The sequence below is a fragment of the Staurois parvus genome, unplaced genomic scaffold (genome assembly GCF_062004578.1).
Source record: "Staurois parvus isolate SC_StPar_1 unplaced genomic scaffold, SC_StPar_1.0 ptg002568l, whole genome shotgun sequence".
Classification (NCBI taxonomy): domain Eukaryota; kingdom Metazoa; phylum Chordata; class Amphibia; order Anura; family Ranidae; genus Staurois; species Staurois parvus.
The window spans coordinates 30,080-54,000 of NW_028320364.1; the positions used below are offsets into that span (position 1 = coordinate 30,080).

The 23,921-nt window shown below is 44.3% G+C and overlaps 1 protein-coding gene across 1 annotated transcript in view; it reads right to left on the minus strand.

Annotated features, from left to right (window-relative positions):
* Positions 1–4,124: 4,124 nt before the first annotated feature.
* The window catches only part of LOC149430637 (uncharacterized), a gene marked incomplete at its 5' end in the record, with an annotated part of 39,732 nt that continues 19,935 nt past the window's right edge, over positions 4,125–23,921 (minus strand). The window contains 2 exons of the mRNA XM_089666164.1: positions 4,125–14,600; positions 18,657–18,929. Of these exons, the coding sequence (XP_089522290.1) occupies positions 14,352–14,600; positions 18,657–18,929 (522 nt within the window). The remainder of the gene's footprint in view (positions 14,601–18,656; positions 18,930–23,921) is intronic.

Here is a 23,921-nt window from a genome sequence, read left to right on the forward strand (position 1 = left end):
TGTGAAGATGATTGTTCAACTTGCATGATAGCTTCTGACAACCATGCAAGAAATGTTTTAAAAATAAAATGTTCTTTTGTAGTTTTTGGGGGGAGTTTTTTTGTTTTTGCTTTTTAGTGTATTTCACAGAGATCGTATGGAAAACAATTAAATCAAAAGTTTAATTTTATTTACAATGTAGTATTTTCCTTTTTTTCACAAATTATTTATTCAGTTTTGTGCACTGTTGATTTTTTTGGCCTTTTTATTTCCTTGCTGGAAAAAAAAAAATAATCACAAAAATAATGGCCAAGCAGTGCAAAGCAAGATAGGTTTTCTGAAAAAGACAGATTTTTTTTTTCACCTAAGCAGAAAAAATTGCAAAAGCAGATGCCAACTTTACCAATTTAACCTTCGGTGAAATTTTGGCAGTGGTTGAAGAACAGCGTTGTTGCCCACAACTTATTCTCTATGGTTCTTAAGAACAAGAACTGCTCTTCCTTTAGATACTTTTATACATAGAACCCAACAAATGTGCTTTATGTAGATGGGCCAGATCCTCAGTTTATTATTTATATTCGTCTTTTTAATAATCTTTATCATTTTAACACAACATAAAATGTTAGGGCCACAATAAGATTTCAAAATGTGAGCAAATCTCATGACAACATTTTGTTAATAAGGCAAACTAAAATTAGTTGCTTGGGGCTTTATACACTATATGGCCATAACTGACGGGCCATCACACCTATTTGACATCCCATTCCAAAACCATAGCTATCTTCTGGGAAGCCTTTCCGTAGGATTTGGGGGTGTGTATGTAATGTAAGAATTTCTGTCACTTCAGATAAAAGAGCATTTGTGAGGTCAGGTCGTGATGTTGGATGAGAAGCCCTGGTGCGCCACTGGCGTTCCAGCTCATCCCAAAAAATGTTCAGTAGGGTTGAGATAAGGGCTCTGTACAAGACACTCGTTCCTCCACACCAATCTGGTCTAACCATGTCTTTATGGAGCTGGCTTTGTACAGATGGGCACAGTCATGCTGGAACAGAAAAAGGCCTTCCTTAAACGGTTGTTGGATGAGAAAACCTGATCCCAAAAGCTGTACAGTAGGGTTGCGGTCAGATACTGATATTGGATGAGAATGCCTGATTCCAGTGATGTTCAGTAGGGTTAAGGTCAGGTACTGATGTTGGAAGAGAAGACCTGATCCCAAAAGCTGTTCAGTAGGGTTGAGGACAGGTACTGATGTTGGAAGAGAAGACCTGATCCCAAAAGCTGTTCAGTAGGGTTGAGGACAGATAATGATGTTGGATGAGCATACATGGTCCCAGAAGTGTGCAGTAGGGTTGAGGCCAGGTATTGATGTTGGATGGGAAGACCCGATCCCAAAAGGTCTTCATTAAGGTTGAGGTCAGGTACTGATGCTGGATGGGAAGATCTGATCCCAAAGGTGCTCAGTAGGGTTGAGGCCAGATACTTAAGTTGGGTGAGAAGACCTGATCTCAAATGTGTTCAGTATTGTTGGGCTCAGCTACTGATGTTGGATGACGAGACCTGAACCCAAAAGCTGTTCAGTAAGGTTGAGGTCAAGTCCTGATGTTGGATGAGAAAACCTGATGCCAAAAGGTGTTCAGTAGGGTTGAGGTCAAGTCGTGATGTTGGATGAGAAGACCTGATCCTAAAAGCTGTTCAGTATGGTTGAGGTCAGGTACTCAGGTTGGATGAGAAGACCTGGCTTCAATTTACTCCTAAAGGTGTTCTGTAAGGTTTAGGTCAGCGACCAGAGTTCCTCCACGCCAACGGGACCTGCATCAATTGGTTATCACAAGTTTTGAAGCTCACAATTATCTAAAATGTTCTTTGTATGCTGCATATTTCACAGTAGCTCAATTATTTGGAAGGGGACCAACATTTTAGCCATATAGTAGGTGTGATTGGCAGGTGTTCACAAACTATTAGCCCTATAGTGTACACGCAATATGCATGCTGAATAAAAGGCAGTAAAAATATTTTTGGTCTGAGGGTCTAACCATTCGCAGTAGAGTTCAGTGTTCATATACTTTTGGTTTCAGGGATTTTGTTTAAATCTTAAAGCTGAACTCCAGGCGAAGAGTTATATGCACAGATGAAAATAATAAACGGCAGCTATTTTACCTGCCAAGGGATTTGCATTTCTGTCCCATCGAGTTCTAATATTTACACAATTCTGCCATGCAAAATAGGGCAGTAGGACCTGAATTTCCTCTTTTACAGTTCAGTAACATACAGGTCTTGTCCCTCCCCTAACTTGTGATTGGACGGTGGGAGTAAAGGCAGCAGATAAGCTCATCTCTGTGTCACTCTGCTCTATCCTCCTACCAGCATTTTCTTTGTTAGCACTTGAGCACTGCAGCACAACTCTCTGCTGCGCATGAGATTGCAAGAGGCCGATACCAAGTCCGTTTTGGATAATTACAGTGCTTGCAAGAAAAAAAAAAAAAATCAGTTCATTTGTGCCTTTAACCACTTGCCGCCCAGCCACCGCATATAAACAGTGGCAGGGCGGCGCTCGTAGGCAAAAGCACGTTTTAAAACGGCTGCCTTCAAAAAAGGTAGGGGGCGCGCGCCCGCCCTACCAGTCCCGTGGGTGTCAGCAGCGGGTCTCCGCCGGTTTTTACCGGCCGTTTTCCCACGATGAGCGGTGATCACTGACACAGAGCAGGGCTGCATTGTTTACACACAGCCCTGCTCTGTGACAGTTCGCCGACAAGCTGAAGAGGGAGAGAAGAGTTTCTCTCCCTCGATCAGCTCCCCCCTCCCTCCCCCCCCCCCATCCAGTACACACCCCCCGCCCCCTAGTAAAACACTCCCCTTACACAGTAAATTCTAAAAATGTTAACCCCTTCCTCCCCAGTGACATTAGTACAGTTTCAGTGGTTTTTTTTTCACTGATCACTGTATTGGTGTCACTGGGGATGTCAGTGACCCCAAGTCAGTTCCCCCTCCCAGTGTCAAAATGTCCGCCGCAGTCCCGCCATAAGTCGCTGGTCGCCGCCATATGACGCTGATTGCCACCAAAAGTCGCTGATCGGCGCCATTATTAGTATAAATAAAAATTAAAAATCCCAGTATCTTTCCCGCCATTTGTAAACGCTATAACTTTCACGTAAACCAATTAATTTACACGTATTGGGATTTTTTTTTAGCAAAGACATGTCGCAGAATACATTTTGGCAGAAATTTATGACTAAATTTGATTTTTGCATTTTTTTTTACTGGACATGTTTTATAGCACAACGTCCAAAATATTGTTTTTTTTCCCTCAAAATTGTCAGCCTTTTTTTTTTATAGCACAAAAAATAAAAACCGCACAGGCGATCAAATACCACCGAAAGAAAGCTCAATTTGTGGGGAAAAAAAGGATGTAAATTTGATTTATGTACCGTATTGCATGATTGCGCAATTGTCCGTTAAACTAGCGCAGCGCTGTATAGCAGAAAAATGGTGTAAATTGCAGTATCTATACCATAGTTTGTAGACGCTATAACTTCCACACAAAGCAATCAATATACACTCATTGGGATTTTTTTTTACCAAAAACATGGAGCAGAATACATTTTGGCCTAAATTTATAACCAACTTTGAGTTTACTATATATTTTTTATAGCTGAAAGTAAAAAATATTGTTTTTCTTCAAAATGTTTGGCCTTTTTTTGTTTATAGCGTGAAAAATAAAAAGCGCACAGGTGATCAAATTACACCGAAAGAAAGCTCTATTTGTGTGAAAAAAGGACGTAAATTTCGTTTGGGTGCAGCATTGCATGACCGCGCAATTATCAGTTGAATTAGTGCAGCGCCGAGTAGCAAAAAGAGGCGTGGTCATTAAGGGGGGTAAATCCTCTGGAGCTCAAGTGGTTAATGACTGGCTGGAGTTCAGCTTTAAACATGCCAAGTAGGTCACCAATTTCATGGCAAGACTCGCCCTGTGTGCCACAGATACAGCATTGCCTGATAAATTTCTAGATCTATAGACAGAGATGCTACAGACTTCTAATCACTGATTATTATTATTATAGTGCACATGCGCACTACTCTAACCATAAAAGGATTGAAATTCAAAATGTGCAAAAAAACCGACATAAAATAAAAATAGAAGATTGGAATTTGGTTCAGGAGCTTTAATCTTTGTACTTTCTCTGACTTGGTCCTGAGTAAATAAAAACAGATTAGGAAAAAAAAAAAAATCTGATTTCTTATGATTTGTTTTTTTTTTCTTAAAAAAAAGTACATTTTTTTTTTTTTTTTTTAAGTTCAATAAAATAGGATTTTTGGAATTAAATGGAAAAGACTTCCAATATAAAAAAAAAACAAAACAACAAAAAAAAAAAAAAACACAGTAAATTGTGCCGATGTAATAACAATAATAATAATGATAATAAAACAACATTATATATAAATATAAACTTTTTGAAACTGAAAAAGACGTTTTCTAGTATCGCATTATCTTTTATCCAAAAGCCAATCTCTTTAAAGAGGCCCTGTCTCTTTGTCCAAGTAAAGTGATGGCGGCTGTGCAGGCTCCTTGACCCAGTGATACATTACTTCACCAGAACTCCCCTACTATCCCTTCCTCTACCATAGCAGGGGCAAAATATCTGGTGCTTCAGGGTAGGTGGTGAGTACGTGGCCTCTTCCCATACTTTGATCATTCTCAGGTCTAGCAGCCATATTTGATCGCACTTCCTACAGCACTCTTGCCATACTTTGATAGTGCTCAGGTCTAGCAACCATCCCCTAATTGCCAAGCATGGTCACGTCAGAAGGTGCCAAGAAAAAGTAGCCATGAGGTGCTGCGCTCCGATTTTAATCCATTTATCAGGGAACAATGCTTAGGCTTGAGGAACGAACCTCAGAAAATGTATCACCAAGTAGTTGGGGGTCCAAAGAGTTTTGGATGCCAAGCAATCATCCGGGCTTGGATGAGCAACAATCAACCTTCTTACAGCAGTCTATTTACCAAACTTCTAGAAAAGTGTTCTATCGAAGATAGAACATTAATATTCACAGTGAACATGTGTTAAAACACTTACAGCGAAGGAAATGTGTATTTGCTCCCCTGCTGATGTTGAATGTTCGCCCCTCACAAAGAAATGATCGGTCTAAAAATTGAATGTTCGGTGTATTGTAACACTGAGAGACAGAATAGCAACAACAAATTCAGCAGAAATGCATCTAACAAATGATGACTGATCTGCATGTTCATGAGGGAAAGAAGGATTTGATCCCCTATCATTCAGCAGGATTTCTGGCAACCAGGTGTCTTTCATACAGGTAACAAGCGGAGATTAGAAGCAGTCTCTTAAAGGGAGTGCTGCTAATCTCATTTTGTTACCTGTATAAAAGACACCTGTCCACAGGAGCAATCAAACCATCAGATTCCAAACTCTCCACCATGGCAAAGACCAAAGAGCTGTCCAAGGATGTCAGGGACAAGATTGTGGACCTACACAAGGCTGGACTGGGCTACCAAACTATGGCCAAGCAGCTTGGTGAGAAGGTGACAACAGTTGGTGCAATCATTCACAAATGGAAGAAACACAAAACAAGTGTCAGTCTCCCTAGGTCTGGTGCACCATGCAAGATCTCACCTCGTGGAGTGTCAATGATCATGAGAACAGTGAGGAATCATCCCAGAACTACACGTGAGGATCTTGTCAATGATCTCCAGGCAGCTGGGACCACAGTCACCAAGAAAACAATTGGTAACACACTACGCCGACAAGGACTGAAATCCTGCAGTGTCCTCAAGGTCCCTCTGCTCAAGAAAGCACATGTCCAGGCCCGTCTGAAGTCTGCCACTGAACATCTGAATGATGCAGAGGAGGACTGGTGGGAAGTGTTGTGGTCAGAGGAGACCAAAATCCAGCTCTTTGGCATCAACTCAACTCGCCGTGTTTGCAGAAGGAGGAATGCTGCCTATGGCCCCAAGAACACCATCCCAACTGTGAAACATGGTGGCGGAAACATTCTGCTTTGGGGATGTTTTTCTGCTAAGGGGACAGGACAACTGCACCGCATCAAAGGGACGATGGACGGGGCAATGTACCATCAAATCTTGGGTGAGAACCTTCTTCCCTCAGCCAGGGCATTGAAAATTGGGTCGTGGATGGGTGTTCCAGCATGAAAATGACCCAAAACACACGGCCAAGGCAACAAAGGAGGGGCTCAAGAAGAAGCACATTAAGGTCCTGGAGTGGCCTAGCCAGTCTCCAGACCTTAATTCGATTGAAAAACTGCGGAGGGAGCTGAAAGTTTGAGTTGCCAAACGTCAGACACCAAACCTTAATGACTTAGCAAGGATATGCCAAGAGGAGTGGGCCAAGAGATATGTGCAAACCTGGTGGCCATCTGACCTCTGTGATTGCCAACAAGGGATTTGTCACCAAGTACTAAGTCATGTTTTGTGAAGGGGATCAAATACTTATTTCCCTCATGAACATGCAGATCCGTGCATAATACTGCTGAATTTCTTGTAGTTATTCTGTCTCTCAGTGTTACAATACACCGAACATTTGATTTTTAGACCGATCATTTCTTTGTGAGGGGCGAACATTCAACATCAGCAGAGGATCAAATACTTATTTCCTTCACTGTATGAGTTTTTTTTTTTTTGTTTCAATAATTTTTTTTTCTTTTAAGACTTGCAAGTTCCATAAATGACCGAATGCAATTGTACCAATATTTGACACTGGTCAGAGACGCTACTGCCCAAAATCAAACTGTGGCCACAATAGAAGCATGCAAAAACACCCACTGTAACCTAGCCATATACAAACTTGGGACAGCGTATGCGGCTGGTATGCCTACTTATGGGCATGTGGGATGCAGCCATGATGACCACACATGGGCAATGTCCCTTGTACGATCAAATATGGGCATGGAGAGGATGTTGCTGGTACACCCACATATGGGCACTGATGATGCTGGCAGTATGAGCATGGGGGATGTGGCCGGTGCAATTGCATATGGTCGTGGGGAATGTGGCCGGTGTAATGGTATATGGGCATGGTGAATGTTCCCAGTATGACCATATATGGGCATGGGGGATGTCTCTTGTACGATCAAATATGGGCATGGGGGATGTGGCCGGTACGACCACATACGGGCACTTGTGCTGCTGCTGGCACAACTACACATGAGCGTGGGGGATGTGGCCGGTGCAATTGCATATGGGCATGGGGAGTGTGGCCATTATGACCAAGCATGGGGGATGTCCCTTGTACGATCAAATATGGGCATGGGGGATATGGCCAGTACGACCACATATGGGCACTTGTGCTGCTGCTGGTACAGCCACATATAGACATGGGGGTTTTCCCCTTGTACGATCAAATAAGGGGATGGGAGATGTGGATGGTGCAATTGCATATGGGGATGGGGGATGCGGCCAGTATGACCATATATGGGCATGGGGAGTGTGGCCAGTATGACCATATATGGGCATGGGGGATGCGGCCAGTATGACCATATATGGGCATGGGGGATGCGGCCAGTATGACCATATATGGGCATGGGGAGTGTGGCCATTATGACCATGCAAGGGGGATGTCCCTTGTACGATCAAATATGGGCATGGGGGATGTGGCCGTTACAACCACATATGGGCATGGGGGTTTTTCCTTTGTAAGATCAAATATGGGTGTGGGGGATGTGGCCGGTGCAATTGCATATGGGCATGGGGGCTGCAGCCAGTATGACCACATATGGGCACATGGGATATGGCCATTATGACCACACATGGGCACAGGGGATGTCCCTTGTTTAATCAAATATGGGCATGAGGCAGGTACGACCACATATGGGCACTTGTGCTGCTGCTGCTGGTACAGCCACATATGGGCATGGGGGGGTTTTCCCTTGTAAGATCAAATATGGGCATGAAGCATGCTGCTTGTATGACCACGCATGGGGCCAGCCTGACCACATATGGGCATGAAGGATACTGCTTGTATCACATATGGGCTTCAAAAGTATTTTTAAAGGATAAGTTGACCTTTTGGACAAAAATAATAAATGCATATTTTTTTGCAGGTAAAAAAAAATGTGCATTTATCATTTTTGTCCAAAGCTGCCCGTAAAGCATTGCACCAGTGATCAGTAGATGGCTGAGGCCATGCAAGTCTCCTGCAGACCTCTCCGTATATCTTCCTGCCGTACGGGATGTATGAGCAAGCAGATATTCTGACAGGAACCTTCAATGAACTACCACAGAGCTCCCCAGCATCGGGATAGATCATTGAAAACTACAAGCCCACAGCTGCTAAGGCTGTCGAGACTTGTAGGCACTCATTCACAGAACACTGCATGAGTGACGCGGGAGCACGGTTTTCAAATCTGACAGATAGTACGAGGAGATGTTTCCTCATACTGTCAGAGAGAGGGTGGGCGGCAGCTGCGGCTATGGGAACATGGTACAGGTTCCACCCTAAAATCGGGTGGACCATGGCCAAAGGTGACCTTATCCTTTAACACACGTCCACTGTAGGAAGTTGGCCATCGCTTATCCAAGCCCCAATGCTTTGGCTACCTATTTTATGTCTCAAATGACTATTACTATTTGGTGCTTTTTTATCAATCTTATGTCCTGAAGGGGTGAGATCACGGGTACTCCTAGCTGCCCACACCATCGGCTTAGTGGTCAGCACTGGGGTTTTTAGTTGACATGTTCTCCTTGTGCTTTCATGTGTTTCCATCAGGAACACTGGCTTACCAAAGACATGCTGGTAGTGTAATTGGCTCCTGTATGTATGTGAGACAGGGACCTTAGACTGAGAGCTCGAGGACAGGGAATGTAGAGTATGTAAAGCACTGCATCCATCTGCATGCTATAAAGGCACAAAAACACCAGCCAACACTGGGAATTCTGGCATCAGCCCTGACACAAGAAGGAGCGTTGGGAGGCACACTGCAGACTATCCATGGGGTTAGGGCCCTTTTCACGGACAGGGTCTCAAGGTGACAGGGTCTCTTTAAAGTTACAATGGACTTAATAAAGCCAAGAAGCAAAAACGATTTGGAATTGCGTTGTAATGCAGCCATGCAAAACCGTCATGAGAATTTTTTTCAAAGTATAATTTAGCCAACCAGGCTTTCTTTAGTAAGGCAAAGATGTACGTCAATAGAAACCAATTTTCCTTGTTTTGTCCTTTTGAAAGGCCCATTGTTTCAGTCTCACTGCACTTTGCATCAGCATACTGTAAAAGCCTGATTAGGCAGAACAAAAAGGTGTTGAGCGACCGTATCGGAAAGCCTTGGCTTGGTCTTGATGTCAAGTCCAGAACTGGCCTTCATGACGTTTCAAGCATTTTAATACTGACAGGCAGACAACAATTGGTTCAGGTTTTTTTTTTTGGAATGGATAAAATAATGGTCCTTAATGTGATGTTGCTGCTGAGCAAATTGTGTGTACTGCCATCCGAAACTAAAAAGGTGTGCAAAGAGCTGGGAGATCAGTAAGGCACTTTTAAGTCCACCTGATTAGGAGGTAATGTATGCAGCGTATTGCCTGTTACGGTGGTTTTTTTTAGTAGTGTAGTGTTAGACTTAAAATGAAACTTTTGCATACAAGAACTAGAATTAGTCGCTTAACTGCCCACCAGCATCTGTACCTTCACTTGCACCTTTGCTCCTCAATTTGGCCACTAGGATCTGGGAAAGAAAATCTGTGTAAATGCCAAGCCAACTTGCTGGAGTTTATGCTGCACTACGGGCTACGCGCCACCCCCATAGGACAGCGCTAGGTCAAACATGGAGCACCTAGTGCTGCCACATGGTCCACTTGGATGGAGTCAGAGGCTCAACGCTACCCAAAAGACTTCTTCCTGGTCCTACTGGCCAAACCAACTTTCAAAGGGGCAAAAAAAAGGTCCCTGGGGAGGAAGGCAAAGTACAACAAAACCCAAGTTGTAAAAAATATCTTGGGGTATTACCTTATTCTTTCAATTGATAAAAAAAAGTTGTGCCCACTTTTGGTACAGCCTTTTATTTAATTAACATAGTCGTTCAAATTTTATATGGTGGTAGAATAACTTTTTTCCCCTATAGGAAGTCATCTTCTTTTTGATTGCAGGTAATGGATTCCAAGCAGAAACAACATGCTGTCATTGAGTTCTTGATGAAGGAGGGGGTGCAGGCTCTCCGACATCCACAGGTTTATGGAAACGACACCATTCACAAGAGTCAGAGATGACAAGACTTTGCTCTTGTCAGTGGTGTCATCTCCCAAAACATTCTGCAGGCTTCTGTGGATGTCGGACAGCCTACACCCCCTCCTTCATCAAGAACTCAATGACAGCATGTTGTTTCTGCTTGGAATCCATTCTTTACTTCCAGTTTCACATGTTGGTAGAGTAACTCTTCTTCTTTTTCATTGGCACAACCTATGTAAGTTAACAGAGCAACTTTTCTTCTTTTTCATTTGAAGTAACTAATGGATTCCAAGCAGAAGCAACATGTTCTCACCGAGTTCTGGATGAAGGTACAGGCTATCCGACATTTAGAGAGGGATACGGACTGTTTTTGGAGATGACACCATTGACAAGAGATGCCAATGTGCCTTGCCATTGGTGACTCTTGTCAATGGTGTCATCTCTGTAAACAGTCTGCGGATGTCAGACAGCCTCTACCCCTCCTTCATCCTGAACTCCACAACAGCATGTTGCTTCTGCTTGGAATCCCTCTAGAAGAACTTTTTGATTGAAGGTAAATAATGAAGAGTTTACCAACATGTAAAATCTGAACGACCCAAGTTAATAAAGTGAGGTCCACTTTTGCATTACTTTTTGGGTACAGCCCTCCAATGGCCGCCTAATTGCTTCCACAGCCCCTGGTAGCTCCCCCCCCCCACGCACTTCCATCATGTATCCAGAATACCAGAAAACCTCCTAGTGCCACATCCTAAAAAATGTATAAAAGAAAATTTTTATTTTTTTTTCATTTCTTTTAAAAATCTGTCAGTTTGGCTGTACCTATTGGGTGTAGCAAAAAATGTTCTTGTGACTGGTGTCACCTCCATAAACATTCTGTAGGCTTCTGTGGATGTCAGACAGCCTTCACCCCTTCCTTCATCAAGAACTCAGTGACAACATGTTGCTTCTGCTTGGAATCCATTATTTACTTTAAAAAAAAAAAAAAAAAGAGGAAAAGTTGCTCTCTTAACTTACATATGTTGTGTTAATGAAAAAGAAGAGTTACTCTACCACCATATGAAATTTTGAAGAATGGATTCCAAGCAGAAGCAACATGCTGTCATTGAGCTCTTGATAAAGGAGGGGTGAACGCTGTTCAAGTTCTACAGAAGGCTCCAGAATGTTTATGGAGATGACACCATTGAAGAGAGTCAACAATGCCAAGACTTTGCTCTTGTCAATGGTATCATCTCCCAAAACATTCTGCAGGCTTCTGTGGATGTCGGACAGCCTCTACCCCTCCTTCCTCAAGAACTCAATGACAGCATGTTGCTTCATTATTTACATGATGGTAGAGTAAATTTTCTTCTTCATTGGAAGTAAATAATGCTCTACCAACCTGTGAAATTGGAAGTAAAGAATGAATTCCAAGCAGAAGCAACATGCTGTCATTGAGTTCTTGAGGGGGGGGGGAGAAGCTGTCTGACATCCGCAGAAGCCTGCAGAATGTTTTGGGAGATAACACCATTGGCAAGAGCAAAGTCTTGGCATCGCTGACTCTTGTCAATGGTGTCATCTCCATGAACATTCTGGAGCCTTCTGTAGAAGTTGGACAGCGTACACCCCTCCTTCATCAAGAACTCAATGACAGCATGTTGCTTGTGCATGGAATCCATTATTTACTTCCAATGAAGAAGAAAAGGTACTCTACCACCATGTTAAATTTGAACAACCTATGTAGTTCACGTAGTTTTTTTTTCAAAAAGGTTTCCCTTCTGTTAAAACGAATAAAGTTTTCAGTATGGCACTGATAAAGGGTGACAGTCATGCCCCTTGTAGGGTCTTCCTGAAGGGACAGCATTATCATCCTTTAGTCCTGGACTACAATAGTACGTGCCAATGGTGTAAGCCCTGGCACCTATACTCTCCATCAGCAAAAGGCCAGCATAGAGACTGACCTCCATAAGGCACATAGATGGATTGCATAATGTGAGTGCAAGGCCTTGTGGGAAATGTAGTCTTAGGGAGGCATTGAACGTGACCAACGTGCTACTACATGACTACCCTAGCCCTATTCTGGGTGTTTGGGGGTGCCTCCTTGGAGATACACGGGCAATAGAAAACAATCCTTTTTTTCTTCTTCTTTGTTTTTTGCAACTCCCCACCAAAAAATACATGGTGAGCATTACTCCATCAATCTACACCTAAACATTAATTTTTAAACAAGGGTTTAGTTACACTTTGAGCGACTCTTTCCTTTTGAGTTGCATGCTCTGCTCTTTTAAAATCAACAAAGGTAGCAGACGTCAATCACTTTTGCTGAAGAAAATATTGCCCCTTAGGATCCAACAGCAGCTGGCCACATGACTTCATAGCCGTAGTAAATTCAAGCTGGAAACTTGGTGTAGTCTGTAAAATCTGAATCTTTGTCTACATACTGGTAACCAAGTAACGCGTTTCGGCTGTGATAGCCGAAATGCGTTAACTTGTTACCAGTGTGTTTCAGTATGACGCCAATAGAGATTCACATTTTATAGACTACAACAAGTTGCCGGCTTGAATTTACTGCCGATCTGACAGTTTGAGTGCAGGAGCACTATAGCCAGAGCACCGGTCCTCAGCCATCAGAAGCTGAACTTGCAGTTGAGCTTGGCTATTATCTGATATCACATGACTGCATACTTTGAAGTTTATCATGTGATCGCTGCCATCAGAAGTCTGAATTAGGCTCCTCTATCCAACAGAGATCACATGACAAATGTTCCAAACCATCTGCTCATGTAACCAGCAACTGTCCTGGACTGGTAGTTTAAACAGCCAAGGTAAAGATTTAATGCCTTCAGTTACTTTAATTGGTTGTTAGGAGAGCATTGTGGGCAAGGAAAGGTCTTAAGGAGAGCAGAGTGGGCAAGGAAAGGTCTTATTTCACTTTAGAGTCATTTTCAATTATATTGTCCCCCAAATCCCGATAAGAGAGGTTCTTGGTGGCTATATCCTGAATAATGCCCATATTCTGCGCAGGAAATATAGGCGTTGCTGCAACCAAAACATTGCTGATGAACATAACACTCTAAAAGAGATCCTGATATTGCAACAGCGGTTTCCATAGCATTAGAAGAAACATCTAGGAAATTCCAGTCCAAGAAATTAAAAAAAAAAAAAAAACAGATAATGCCAGTCCATCCATAATGTGTAATTATCGGAACAGAAACATAACTTCTCAGACTATGTCCACATAGGAGATGCCGGTTTTGATGAGACAATTCCAGTTGTGATGTCCACCTAGGAGATGCCGGTTTTGATGAGACAATTCCAGTTGTGATGTCCACCTAGGAGATGCCGGTTTTGATGAGACAATTCCAGTTGTGATGTCCACCTAGGAGATGCCGGTTTTGATGAGACAATTCCAGTTGTGATGTCCACCTAGAAGATGCCAGATTTGATGAGAATTCTAGTTGTGATGTCCACATAGGAGATGCCAGATTTGATGAGAATTCCAGTTGTGATGTCCACATAGGAGATGCCGGTTTTGATGAGACAATTCCAGTTGTGATGTCCACCTAGGAGATGCCGGTTTTGATGAGACAATTCCAGTTGTGATGTCCACATAGGAGATGCCAGTTTTGATGAGACAATTCCAGTTGTGATGTCCACATAGGAGATGCCAGATTTGATGAGAATTCTAGTTGTGATGTCCACATAGGAGATGCCAGATTTGATGAGAATTCTAGTTGTGATGTCCACATAGGAGATGCCAGATTTGATGAGAATTCCAGTTGTGATGTCCACATAGGAGATGCCGGTTTTGATGAGACAATTCCAGTTGGGATGTCCACCTAGGAGATGCCGGTTTTGATGAGACAATTCCAGTTGGGATGTCCACCTAGGAGATGCCGGTTTTGATGAGACAATTCCAGTTGTGAAAGAAATCTTTGGCATAAGAAAACTCACAGTGTACCCTACAGTCACTTGAGATGTGTTGGTAAAAAGTTAAATTGTAGGATAAAGTGAGCCCAATCCCAGTTGGAAGGAAAATCTTGAAGAACTAGAAATCTTGGCTTCTGATCTCCAAAAATCCACCCTACCAATGATATGCATCTGTAGTTGTAATGGCGGTAAAATGGCAAGTTCTTTGATTAAAACAGAAGATAAAATAAGTTTTATAATTTACCACATTTTGCAATTTTTCTTTGGTTAATGAGATTAGAGACTTTCCCGGAGACATCTTAATTGTTCTTCTCCCAGTCTGATTTTGTCCTCCAGCTCTCTTTGTTCCACAATGAGAGCGGAGGTCATCTTTACGTAGTGTTGGTAATCCTGGAGCTGATCCTCGTTTAGGTACTTGGACACGGCTTCGAGGACCACCTGTTCCCGCCGTGTGACGTGGGCCTTCAGTTCCTGAGCATCCTCCAGTTGGTCAGTCAGTTGCTTCTTCTTCTCCAGTAGGTTCAGCTGAAAAAGAAAAAAAAAAAAAAAGGCGGCTTAGGACAGGCAGTACCAAGATGTGGAGGTTGCTCTTTTATGTGCAAAATAACGAAATACAATGTATATATCATTGCAAATCTTTGGAGATTGGAGAAAATTTCCAAAGTCCTTCAATTGGGTGATGAAGTCGTTTTCTGTTGTCATGGTCCAGCCTCTGACCTTCGTGCTACACCAGCCAAAGAATCTTCAGCATTTGATACATCCAAACATACATACATGATACAGTGGCTTGTCCACTGTTGTGTGCTATGGTTCCAGCTGCTACATTACTACAGGGACAGGAGCATATTACAAACCCAACAAAGTTGGATTCTGAACGTTCTATGGGCAGTTTAGAGCTCAGAAATATTGACATTCAGTTGGACCTGCCCTCAAATGCGGTGTCATAGCACAGACAATAAAAGGACATAAAATAGGAATAAAACAGAAGAGAATGTAACCAGTAAAGGAAAGATAAAAGAAGATAAGGGTTCTATTTCCATACAAGTATCTCTACTAGAAGACTATTGGAGCCGAAATTATTGTTTTCCCACCATCTCTTTAAAGATTGTAATAATTTTGAAAAAAAGTTTGCTGGTTATCCATGGAGCATATGAAACAACCAAACACTACACAGAAACAGATTTTCAGAGTGGGATCCAACTATGATGTACAGGGGGAGAATTTGGGGTAGGGAAGATGCTACCTAGTAGTGTTTCTACATGGGATGTAGCCAGGGGCATATTTGCCTAAGGTGGCATTTTTTAGGGGGCAGCACCCCTCCAGGAAGAAGGGACATATGTGGCATGGGGACCAAGTGGAATCTGAAGGGGGCTGCTTGATGGTGTATGCAGAGCCCTACTCTCGTTCCCGGAGCTGTGAAGGCGAGTGTCTTGCTCCCTGTTCCCGGGAAGGGGGAGGGTGTTGGTGGAAGGCTCTCTTGGGTGGGGGGGAAGGGGTGTTGGTCAGTGTCAGGCTCTCCTGGGTGGGGGTGTTGGTCAGGCTCTCTTGGGCGGGTGGGGTTAGGGGGCTGTTGGTCGGTGTCAGGCTCTCCTGGGTGGGTGGGGTTAGGGGGGTGTTGGTCGGTGTCAGGCTCTCTTGGGTGGGTGGGGTTAGGGGAGTGTTGGTCGGTGTCAGGCTGTCTTGGGTGGGTGGGGTTAGGGGAGTGTTGGTCGGTGTCAGGCTCTCTTGGTTGGGGGGTTGGAGGGTGTTGGTCAGTGTCAGGTTCTCTTGGGTGAGGGGGTGGAGGGTGTTGGTCGGTGTCAGGCTCTCTTGGGTGGGGGGGTTGGTCGTGTCAGGCTCTCTTGGGTGGGGGCATTGGTCAGCATCAGGCTCTCTAGGGTGGGGGGGAGTAGGGGGTGTTGGTCGGCGTCAGGCTCTCTTGGATGGGGGAGTAGGGGGTGTTGGTCGGCGTCAGGCTCTCTTGGATGGGGGAGTAGGGGGTGTTGGTCGGCGTCAGGCTCTCTTGGATGGGGGAGTAGGGGGTGTTGGTCGGCGTCAGGCTCTCTTGGATGGGGGAGTAGGGGGTGTTGGTCGGCGTCAGGCTCTCTTGGATGGGGGAGTAGGGGGTGTTGGTCGGTGACAGGCTATCTTCACTGGGGGGGGGGGGGGGGGGCATCTGATTTTTGTGTTGCCTACAGCAGCAAAAAACCTAAAAGACACCACTGGCGGTAGCAAAAGTGGACATAACTTTTTTCATTAACTTATGTAGATCATTCAAATTTCGTGTTGGTAGAGTAACTCTTCCAATTCTTTTTGGACTGCAGGTAAATAATGCATTCCAAGCAGAAGCAACGTGCCATCATGGAGTTCTTGATGAAGGAGGGGTGCAGGCTGTCTGACATCCACAGAAGGCTACAGAATATTTATGGAGGCGACACCATTGACGAGAGATGCCAATGTGCCTTGCCATTGGTGACTCTTGTCAATGGTGTCATCTCTGTAAACAGTCTGCGGATGTCAGACAGCCTCTACCCCTCCTTCATCCAGAACTCCACGACAGCATGTTGCTTCTGCTTGGAATCCCTCTAGAAGAACTTTTTGATTGAAGGTAAATAATGAAGAGTTTACCAACATGTAAAATCTGAACGACCCAAGTTAATAAAGTGAGGTCCACTTTTGCATTACTTTTTGGGTACAGCCCTCCAATGGCCGCCTAATTGCTTCCACAGCCCCTGGTAGCTCCCCCCCCCCACGCACTTCCATCATGTATCCAGGCCCCACTTGCCCATCTGCGGGCCCGGGGAGCGCCATGGTGGGTGGAAGGGAGAGAGAAGAGCTCGCCCCTCCCCTTCTTTTTGTGACCTGGAAGGTGACACTTTCGGGTCATGGCTGCCACTATCTGCATTGCGATACACTGAATGGAGCCCAGGGGAGACATTGGGGGTCTTTTAGACCCTGCATATCTAAATTAAGAGAACCTGTCACCTAAAAATCATCCTATGGATCCCCCTGCCCCTGTGACAACAGATCAAAATTATACTGATTTGGTCCTCAAAGAAAATGACAATGAAGCTTTCTTAAATTGTTTATAAAAGATAGAAAAGAACAAATCAGCTTAGAGAAATGAAACCGTTACACAGGGGCGGACTGACAACTCATGGGGCCCCCGGGCAATAGGGGATCATGGGGCCCCTGTGTCCTTGCCCAAACTCAAAAAAGCCTATGAAAAAGGTACCAGGGGCATCTCATGGGGCCCCCTACTGACCCTGGGCCCTCGGGCAGTGCCCGAGTTTCCAAATGGTCAGTCCGCCCCCGCCGTTTTATTATTCCGCAGTATTCAGTGTAATGTACCAAATATAATAACTTAACGTACGGAAACCGTAGACATCAGGTTAACATTACAGTTTTTCTACAGTTAAAAGCTCATCATCTTTCAGCTGTCAGTGTGTAAGAAAATGTTGGTGTACCCTACATACGTGTATAGTGGTGATGGTCATCTCCATCTAGAAGTGCACACTACTTTGTTCAATGATATCCCACTAGAGCAGGAGTGGGCAAACTTTTTGACTTGAGGGCCGCAATGGGTTCATATATTGGACCCGGGGGCCGGACCAAGAGTAGATGAATGATGTGTATGTGTCATCCATAGTAATATTCCCCCATAGTAATTCATCCCCCCTATAGTAATTCATCCCCCATATAGTAATTCATCCCCCATATAGTAATTCATCCCCCCATATAGTAATTCATCCCCTATATAGTAATTCATCCCCCATAGTAATTCATCCCCCATATAGTAGTTCATCCCCCATAGTAATTCATCCCCATATAGTATTTCATTCCCCATATTAATTCATCCCCCATATTAAGTCCCCAAGTCCCCCCCGTGTCAATTCACTTACCTTTGCTCCGCGCGTTCCTCTCGCCGTGTTCCCGCGCCGTTCCGGTCTTCAGGGCGGACTGTGAGAGGAGCCTAGCTCCCCTCACGTTCCTCACGCTTCCCCCGCCTACACACATTCTGACAGCCAATGTTTGCCACGCTCCGCGGGCCGGATTAAAAGGTCCGCCGGGCCGTAGTTTGCCCATTGCTGCACTCGAGCATGCGCATCCCACATTTCGACTGCCGAGGGGCCTCCACAGAGTTTAATCTGGCATTACCTGGAGGTACTGGTGGGAAGACAAGGTGCGTGGAGACGATGCTGGGAGATAGTGAAGGGGTGTAGGTAGGAATAGAGGATGGGGATAGTGAAGGGGTGTAGGTGGGAATAGAGGGTGGGGATAGTGAAGGGGTGTAGGTGGGAATAGAGGGTGGGGATAGTGAAGGGGTGTAGGTGGGAATAGAGGATGGGGATAGTGAAGGGGTGTAGGTGGGAATAGAGGGTGGGGATGGGAAGGAGAGAAGACGGGGTAAAGAGAGGATAAGGGTGTAATTTTTTTGTAGGAACAGCAGCAGTAAGTAGAGGGTTCCATAGCTCTTGTGACCTTGAAGGACATTCCACCAATATTTGTGAGTGCGGTTTAGTCCAGCACATCCTCCTCCGAATTAAGTACAGAAACATGAAAACACAAGCAAATTCTGTGACGGTTACATTCAAATGATACCTTCTCTTCCATGGAGGGCCCCGGGTCACCACAATTTAGTGCACTCTCCACCCTGGTGAGGCGCCCAGAGAGGGACAGCAGCAAGTTGACCACCTTGTCCAGGTCTCCAATAAACGAGCGGAACTTGTCATACTCATTGGGTTTACAAAGACTCTTGAGCAGGTTCTCCAGCTCACAGCCCAGGGTCACGTTGGCGATGATGTCCTCCTGAAGGCCTTGTTGAGCTTCATGTAATACGGAGAGCTTTCTGCTGATGCTTTCGATGAGTTGCATCTGGTAAGAAAACCAAAACGAGGTCAAACTCCACGGATTAAAAGGGAAAAAAGTCAAAGATGTACATTTCGAACTATGAACCAATGGTTTAGCGCTCCTGTTTTAGGACAAGGAGGTAAGTGGACCAATCTGCGAGGATCATGTGACCCAGATCGGATCCATTGTCAGACAGAACACAATCTATATCCAAAATTGTGAACATCAAGCCATGTTACTGTTTGAACAAGGCGAGAAAGGATTAGAAGCCCTGTAGGGTTACGGCTATCCAAGGGTCTGTTAGAGATCCTTACATTTTCCTGTCTGGTAAAAGGTTGTCATTAGAATAGGAAGTGAGGGGAAATCGCTCTGGGTAACAGGTTGGGGCCAATCAGTGATGTCACAGAAGTCCATAGCCCAAACTCTGAGGACTCATAGCCTACAGAGGTCTTTCCTTTCACTCCTGGTGCCTGAATTGGTGCAGTGGGGAAGCAAGTATATCCAATTGAGGACCACGCTTTTTGTGGCACTGGCCTGTAACAATCCGAAAATTTACTTACATCCTTCAAACTAGCCTTTCTCAACCTTTTCAACACAGAGGAACCCCTGAAAGAACTTTCTGGTCTCAGGGAACCCCTACAAAAAAATGACTATGTCTACAACTCATGACACCATAGTGTGGTGGTCGGTGGGAAGAATGCTCCTCACCAGGGGCGGACTGACCATTTGGAAACTCGGGCACTGCCCGGGGTCAGTAGGGGGCCCCATGAGATGCCCCTGGTACCTTTTTCATAGGCTTTTTTGAGTTTGGGCAAGGACACAGGGGCCCCATGATCCCCTATTGCCCGGGGGCCCCATGAGTTGTCAGTCCGCCCCTGCTCCTCACACTTGTGTCATTGGGAAGAGTTACCCCCGTACAGATGGCTACAAAGATTATTGGTATCAGTAGTAATGTATCTGAGTCTCAGAGATTTCTCATTCCTCAAGGAACGCCTAGGAACTCTGGTCAGGTGGGCATCCTGCCATTACCGGGCTCGTCAGGTCGGTCTCTGGGCTGTCAGCGCAGAAACAGCGGTCACCCAGCAACATCTATGTGCACCGTGGGGGGCATTAAAGTCAACCCCATGCATGGTACCTGGGCAGCAGCAGCAGCTTAAGGTGCAGACAGGAGGAGGATCCATAATGTATTTCTTTTGTAAACTTAAATCAAATCAAGCCCGGTTCGATTGCGGTGCGGGAAACGCTGCAAATCCCGTACGTTTCCCGCACATCATGTTCATGCGATCTGATGCGGTTGTCAATAATAAATTAACGACACTCCGAAACAGATCACAAAACATAATGCAATTGCCAGAAATCGCAGCACATGGGTGAGAACACCAATGCAAAGCGATTCAGGTGTGGATTAAAAAAAAAAAAAAAATCCTGCAAATTTTGGTTTTGGTGGCCGAAAACACTTCTTTCGGCCGTCGGCCGATATGAAAAAAAAGCACCTATACAGGTTGCCGAAAAAACCTCGGCCTTCACCGCTGCCTAGTAGTTCTCAGCATTACCTGAGAAACCATCAATCCCGGCGCTGGGCATAGAGATGAGTGAAGGAAAGATGGCTGCCACTCATCTCTATGCCCTTGGAGGACCGGAGTGATGTCACTTCCCATTCCGGCATTTTTTTTTTTTAAAGGACTAGATCAATGCTTTTTTTTATCCAATGCTTTTACATTGTAGAGGAGAGATGTGGAGTCTCATTGACCCCCAATATCTCTCCATAAAGAGGACCTGTCACTAATTATGTCTCACTGACCCCATATCTCTCCATAAAGAGGACCTGTCACTAATTATGTCTCACTGACCCCCCATATCTCTCCATAAAGAGGACCTATCACTAATTATGTCTCACTGACCCCGTATCTCTCCATAAAGAGGACCCGTCACTAATTATGTCCCACTGACCCCGTATCTCTCCATAAAGAGGACCCGTCACTAATTATGTCCCACTGACCCCCCATATCTCTCCATAAAGAGGACCTGTCACTAATTATGTCCCACTGACCCCCCATATCTCTCCATAAAGAGGACCCGTCACTAATTATGTCTCACTGACCCCCCATATCTCTCCATAAAGAGGACCTGTCACTAATGTCTTATTGACCCCGTATCTCTCCATAAAGAGGACCTGTCACTAATTATGTCTCACTAACCCCATATCTCTCCATAAAGAGGACCCGTCACTAATTATGTCTCATTGACCCCATATCTCTCCATAAAGAGGACCCGTCACTAATTATGTCTCATTGACCCCATATCTCTCCATAAAGAGGACCCGTCACTAATTATGTCTCACTGACCCCATAGCTCTCCATAAAGAGGACCTGTCACTAATTATGTCTCACTGACCCCATAGCTCTCCATAAAGAGGACCTGTCACTAATTATGTCTCATTGACCCCATATCTCTCCATAAAGAGGACCCGTCACTAATTATGTCCCACTGACCCCCCATATCTCTCCATAAAGAGGACCCGTCACTAATTATGTCTCACTGACCCCCCATATCTCTCCATAAAGAGGACCCGTCACTAATTATGTCTCACTGACCCCATATCTCTCCATAAAGAGGACCCGTCACTAATTATGTCTCATTGACCCCATATCTCTCCATAAAGAGGACCCGTCACTAATTATGTCTCACTGACCCCATATCTCTCCATAAAGAGGACCCGTCACTAATTATGTCTCACTGACCCCATATCTCTCCATAAAGAGGACCCGTCACTAATTATGTCTCATTGACCCCATATCTCTCCATAAAGAGGACCTGTCACTAATTATGTCTCATTGACCCCATATCTCTCCATAAAGAGGACCTGTCACTAATTATGTCTCATTGACCCCATATCTCTTCATAAAGAGGACCCGTCACTAATTATTTCTATCACAGGGAATGCATGCATTTCTTGCGATAAAAATAAAAGCGATTAAAACTTTTTTAAAAAAAGAGACAGTGCAAAAAAAAAAAAAAAATTTAATAAAATTTTTTAAAAAAGTTTCAAGTGCCCCCGTCCCCCTGTGCTCATGTGTAGTGGTGAACGCATATGTAGGCCACACCCCCATATGTAAATGTTGTTCAAACCACACACGTGAGATATCGCCACGAACGTCGGAGCAAGAGCAATAATTCTCGCACTAGACCTCCTCTGTAACTTTACACTGCTAACCTGTAGACATTTTTAAAGCATCACCCGTGGAGATTTTTAAGTACCGCAGTTTCACGCCATTCCACGAGCGTGCGCAACTTTAACCGCATGCCGCCCAGCCACTGTACATATACGGCGGCAGGGCGGCACTCACAGGCAAAACCACGTTTTAAGTGTGTTTTGTAAACAAATAGGGGGCGCTCGCGAGGCGCGCTGCCACCCTATTTGTCCCGCGGATCACCGCCGCAGATGTCAGTCCCTGGGTCACAGCCGCTCCTTATGTCCCGACGATCGGCGGCAAACAGTGACAGAGAGCACAGCTGCAGTAGCTGTGCTGTCTGTCACTTCCTTCTCAGCTCGAGGATGAGCTGATCAAGAAAGAGTTTCTCTCTTGATCAGCCTTGTCCCGCCCAGCACACAGCCCCGCCCCCTAGTAAAACACTCCCCCTCACTCCTATAACCCTTCCCTGCAAAATAAAGTTAACCCCTTCCTCCCCATTGCCATTAGTACAGTGTCAGTGTTTTTCTTTTTGCACTGATCACTGTATTAGTGTTTTTGGGGAGGTCAGTGACCCCAAGTCAGTACCCCCCAATGTCAAAATGTCCGCCGCAGTCCCGCCATAAGTCGCTGGTCGCCGCCATAATTCACTGATCGCCGCCATTATTAGTATAAAAAAAACCCTAAAAATCCCAGTATCTTTCCCACCATTTGTAAACGCTATAACTTTCACGTAAACCAATTAATTTACACGTATTGGGTTTTTTTAGCAAAGACATGTCGCAGAATGCATTTTGGCAGAAATTTATGACTAAATTTGATTTTTGCATTTTTTTTTTACTGGACATGTTTTATAGCAAAAAGTCCAAAATATTGTTTTTTTCCCTCAAAATTGTCAGCCTTTTTTTTTTTTATAGCGCAAAAAATAAAAACCGCACAGGCGATCAAATAGCACCGAAAGAAAGCTCAATTTGTGGGAAAAAAGGATGTAAATTTCATTTATGTACCGTATTGCATGACCGCGCAATTGTCCGTTAAACTAGCGCAGTGCTGTATAGCAGAAAAATGGCGTAAATTGCAGTATCTGTTCCATAGTTTGTAGACGCTATAACTTCACACAAAGCAATCAATATACAATTATTGGGATTTTTTTTTACCAAAAACATGGAGCAGAATACATTTCGGCCTAAATTTATAACCAACTTTGAGTTTACTATATATTTTTTATAGCTGAAAGTAAAAAATATTGTTTTTTCAAAATTTTTGACCTTTTTTTGTTTATAGCGTGAAAAATAAAAAGCGCACAGGTGATCAAATACCACTGAAAGAAAGCTCTATTTGTGTGAAAAAAAGGACGTAAATTTCGTTTGGGTGCAGCATTGCATGACCGCGCAATTATCAGCTGAATTAGTGCAGCGCCGAGTAGCAAAAAGAGGCGTGGTCATTAAGGGGGGTAAATCCTCAGGAGGGCGAGGGGTTAAAGTGTGACATGTTGGGTATCTATTTACTCGCCGTAACATCGTCTTTCATATTTTAGAAAATAATTGGGATATATATATATATATATTTTTTTTTTAATCAAAGTATTTTTTTCCCCAAAAATATATATTAATTTTTAAAAACGGCGCATTTCGGTTTTCGGCCAAGTGCATTTTGAATTTTCATTTTTGGCACCAGAATTTTCATTTCGGTGCACCACTAATACGAAGTATATGGCTGGAATTGCACCGCACAGACATTTGCGTGTACTTCACACAGGAATCGCACCGCATTACATGTGGCGTCCTGCATAGTGTGAACCCGCTGTACACCGTTACAATCCGCG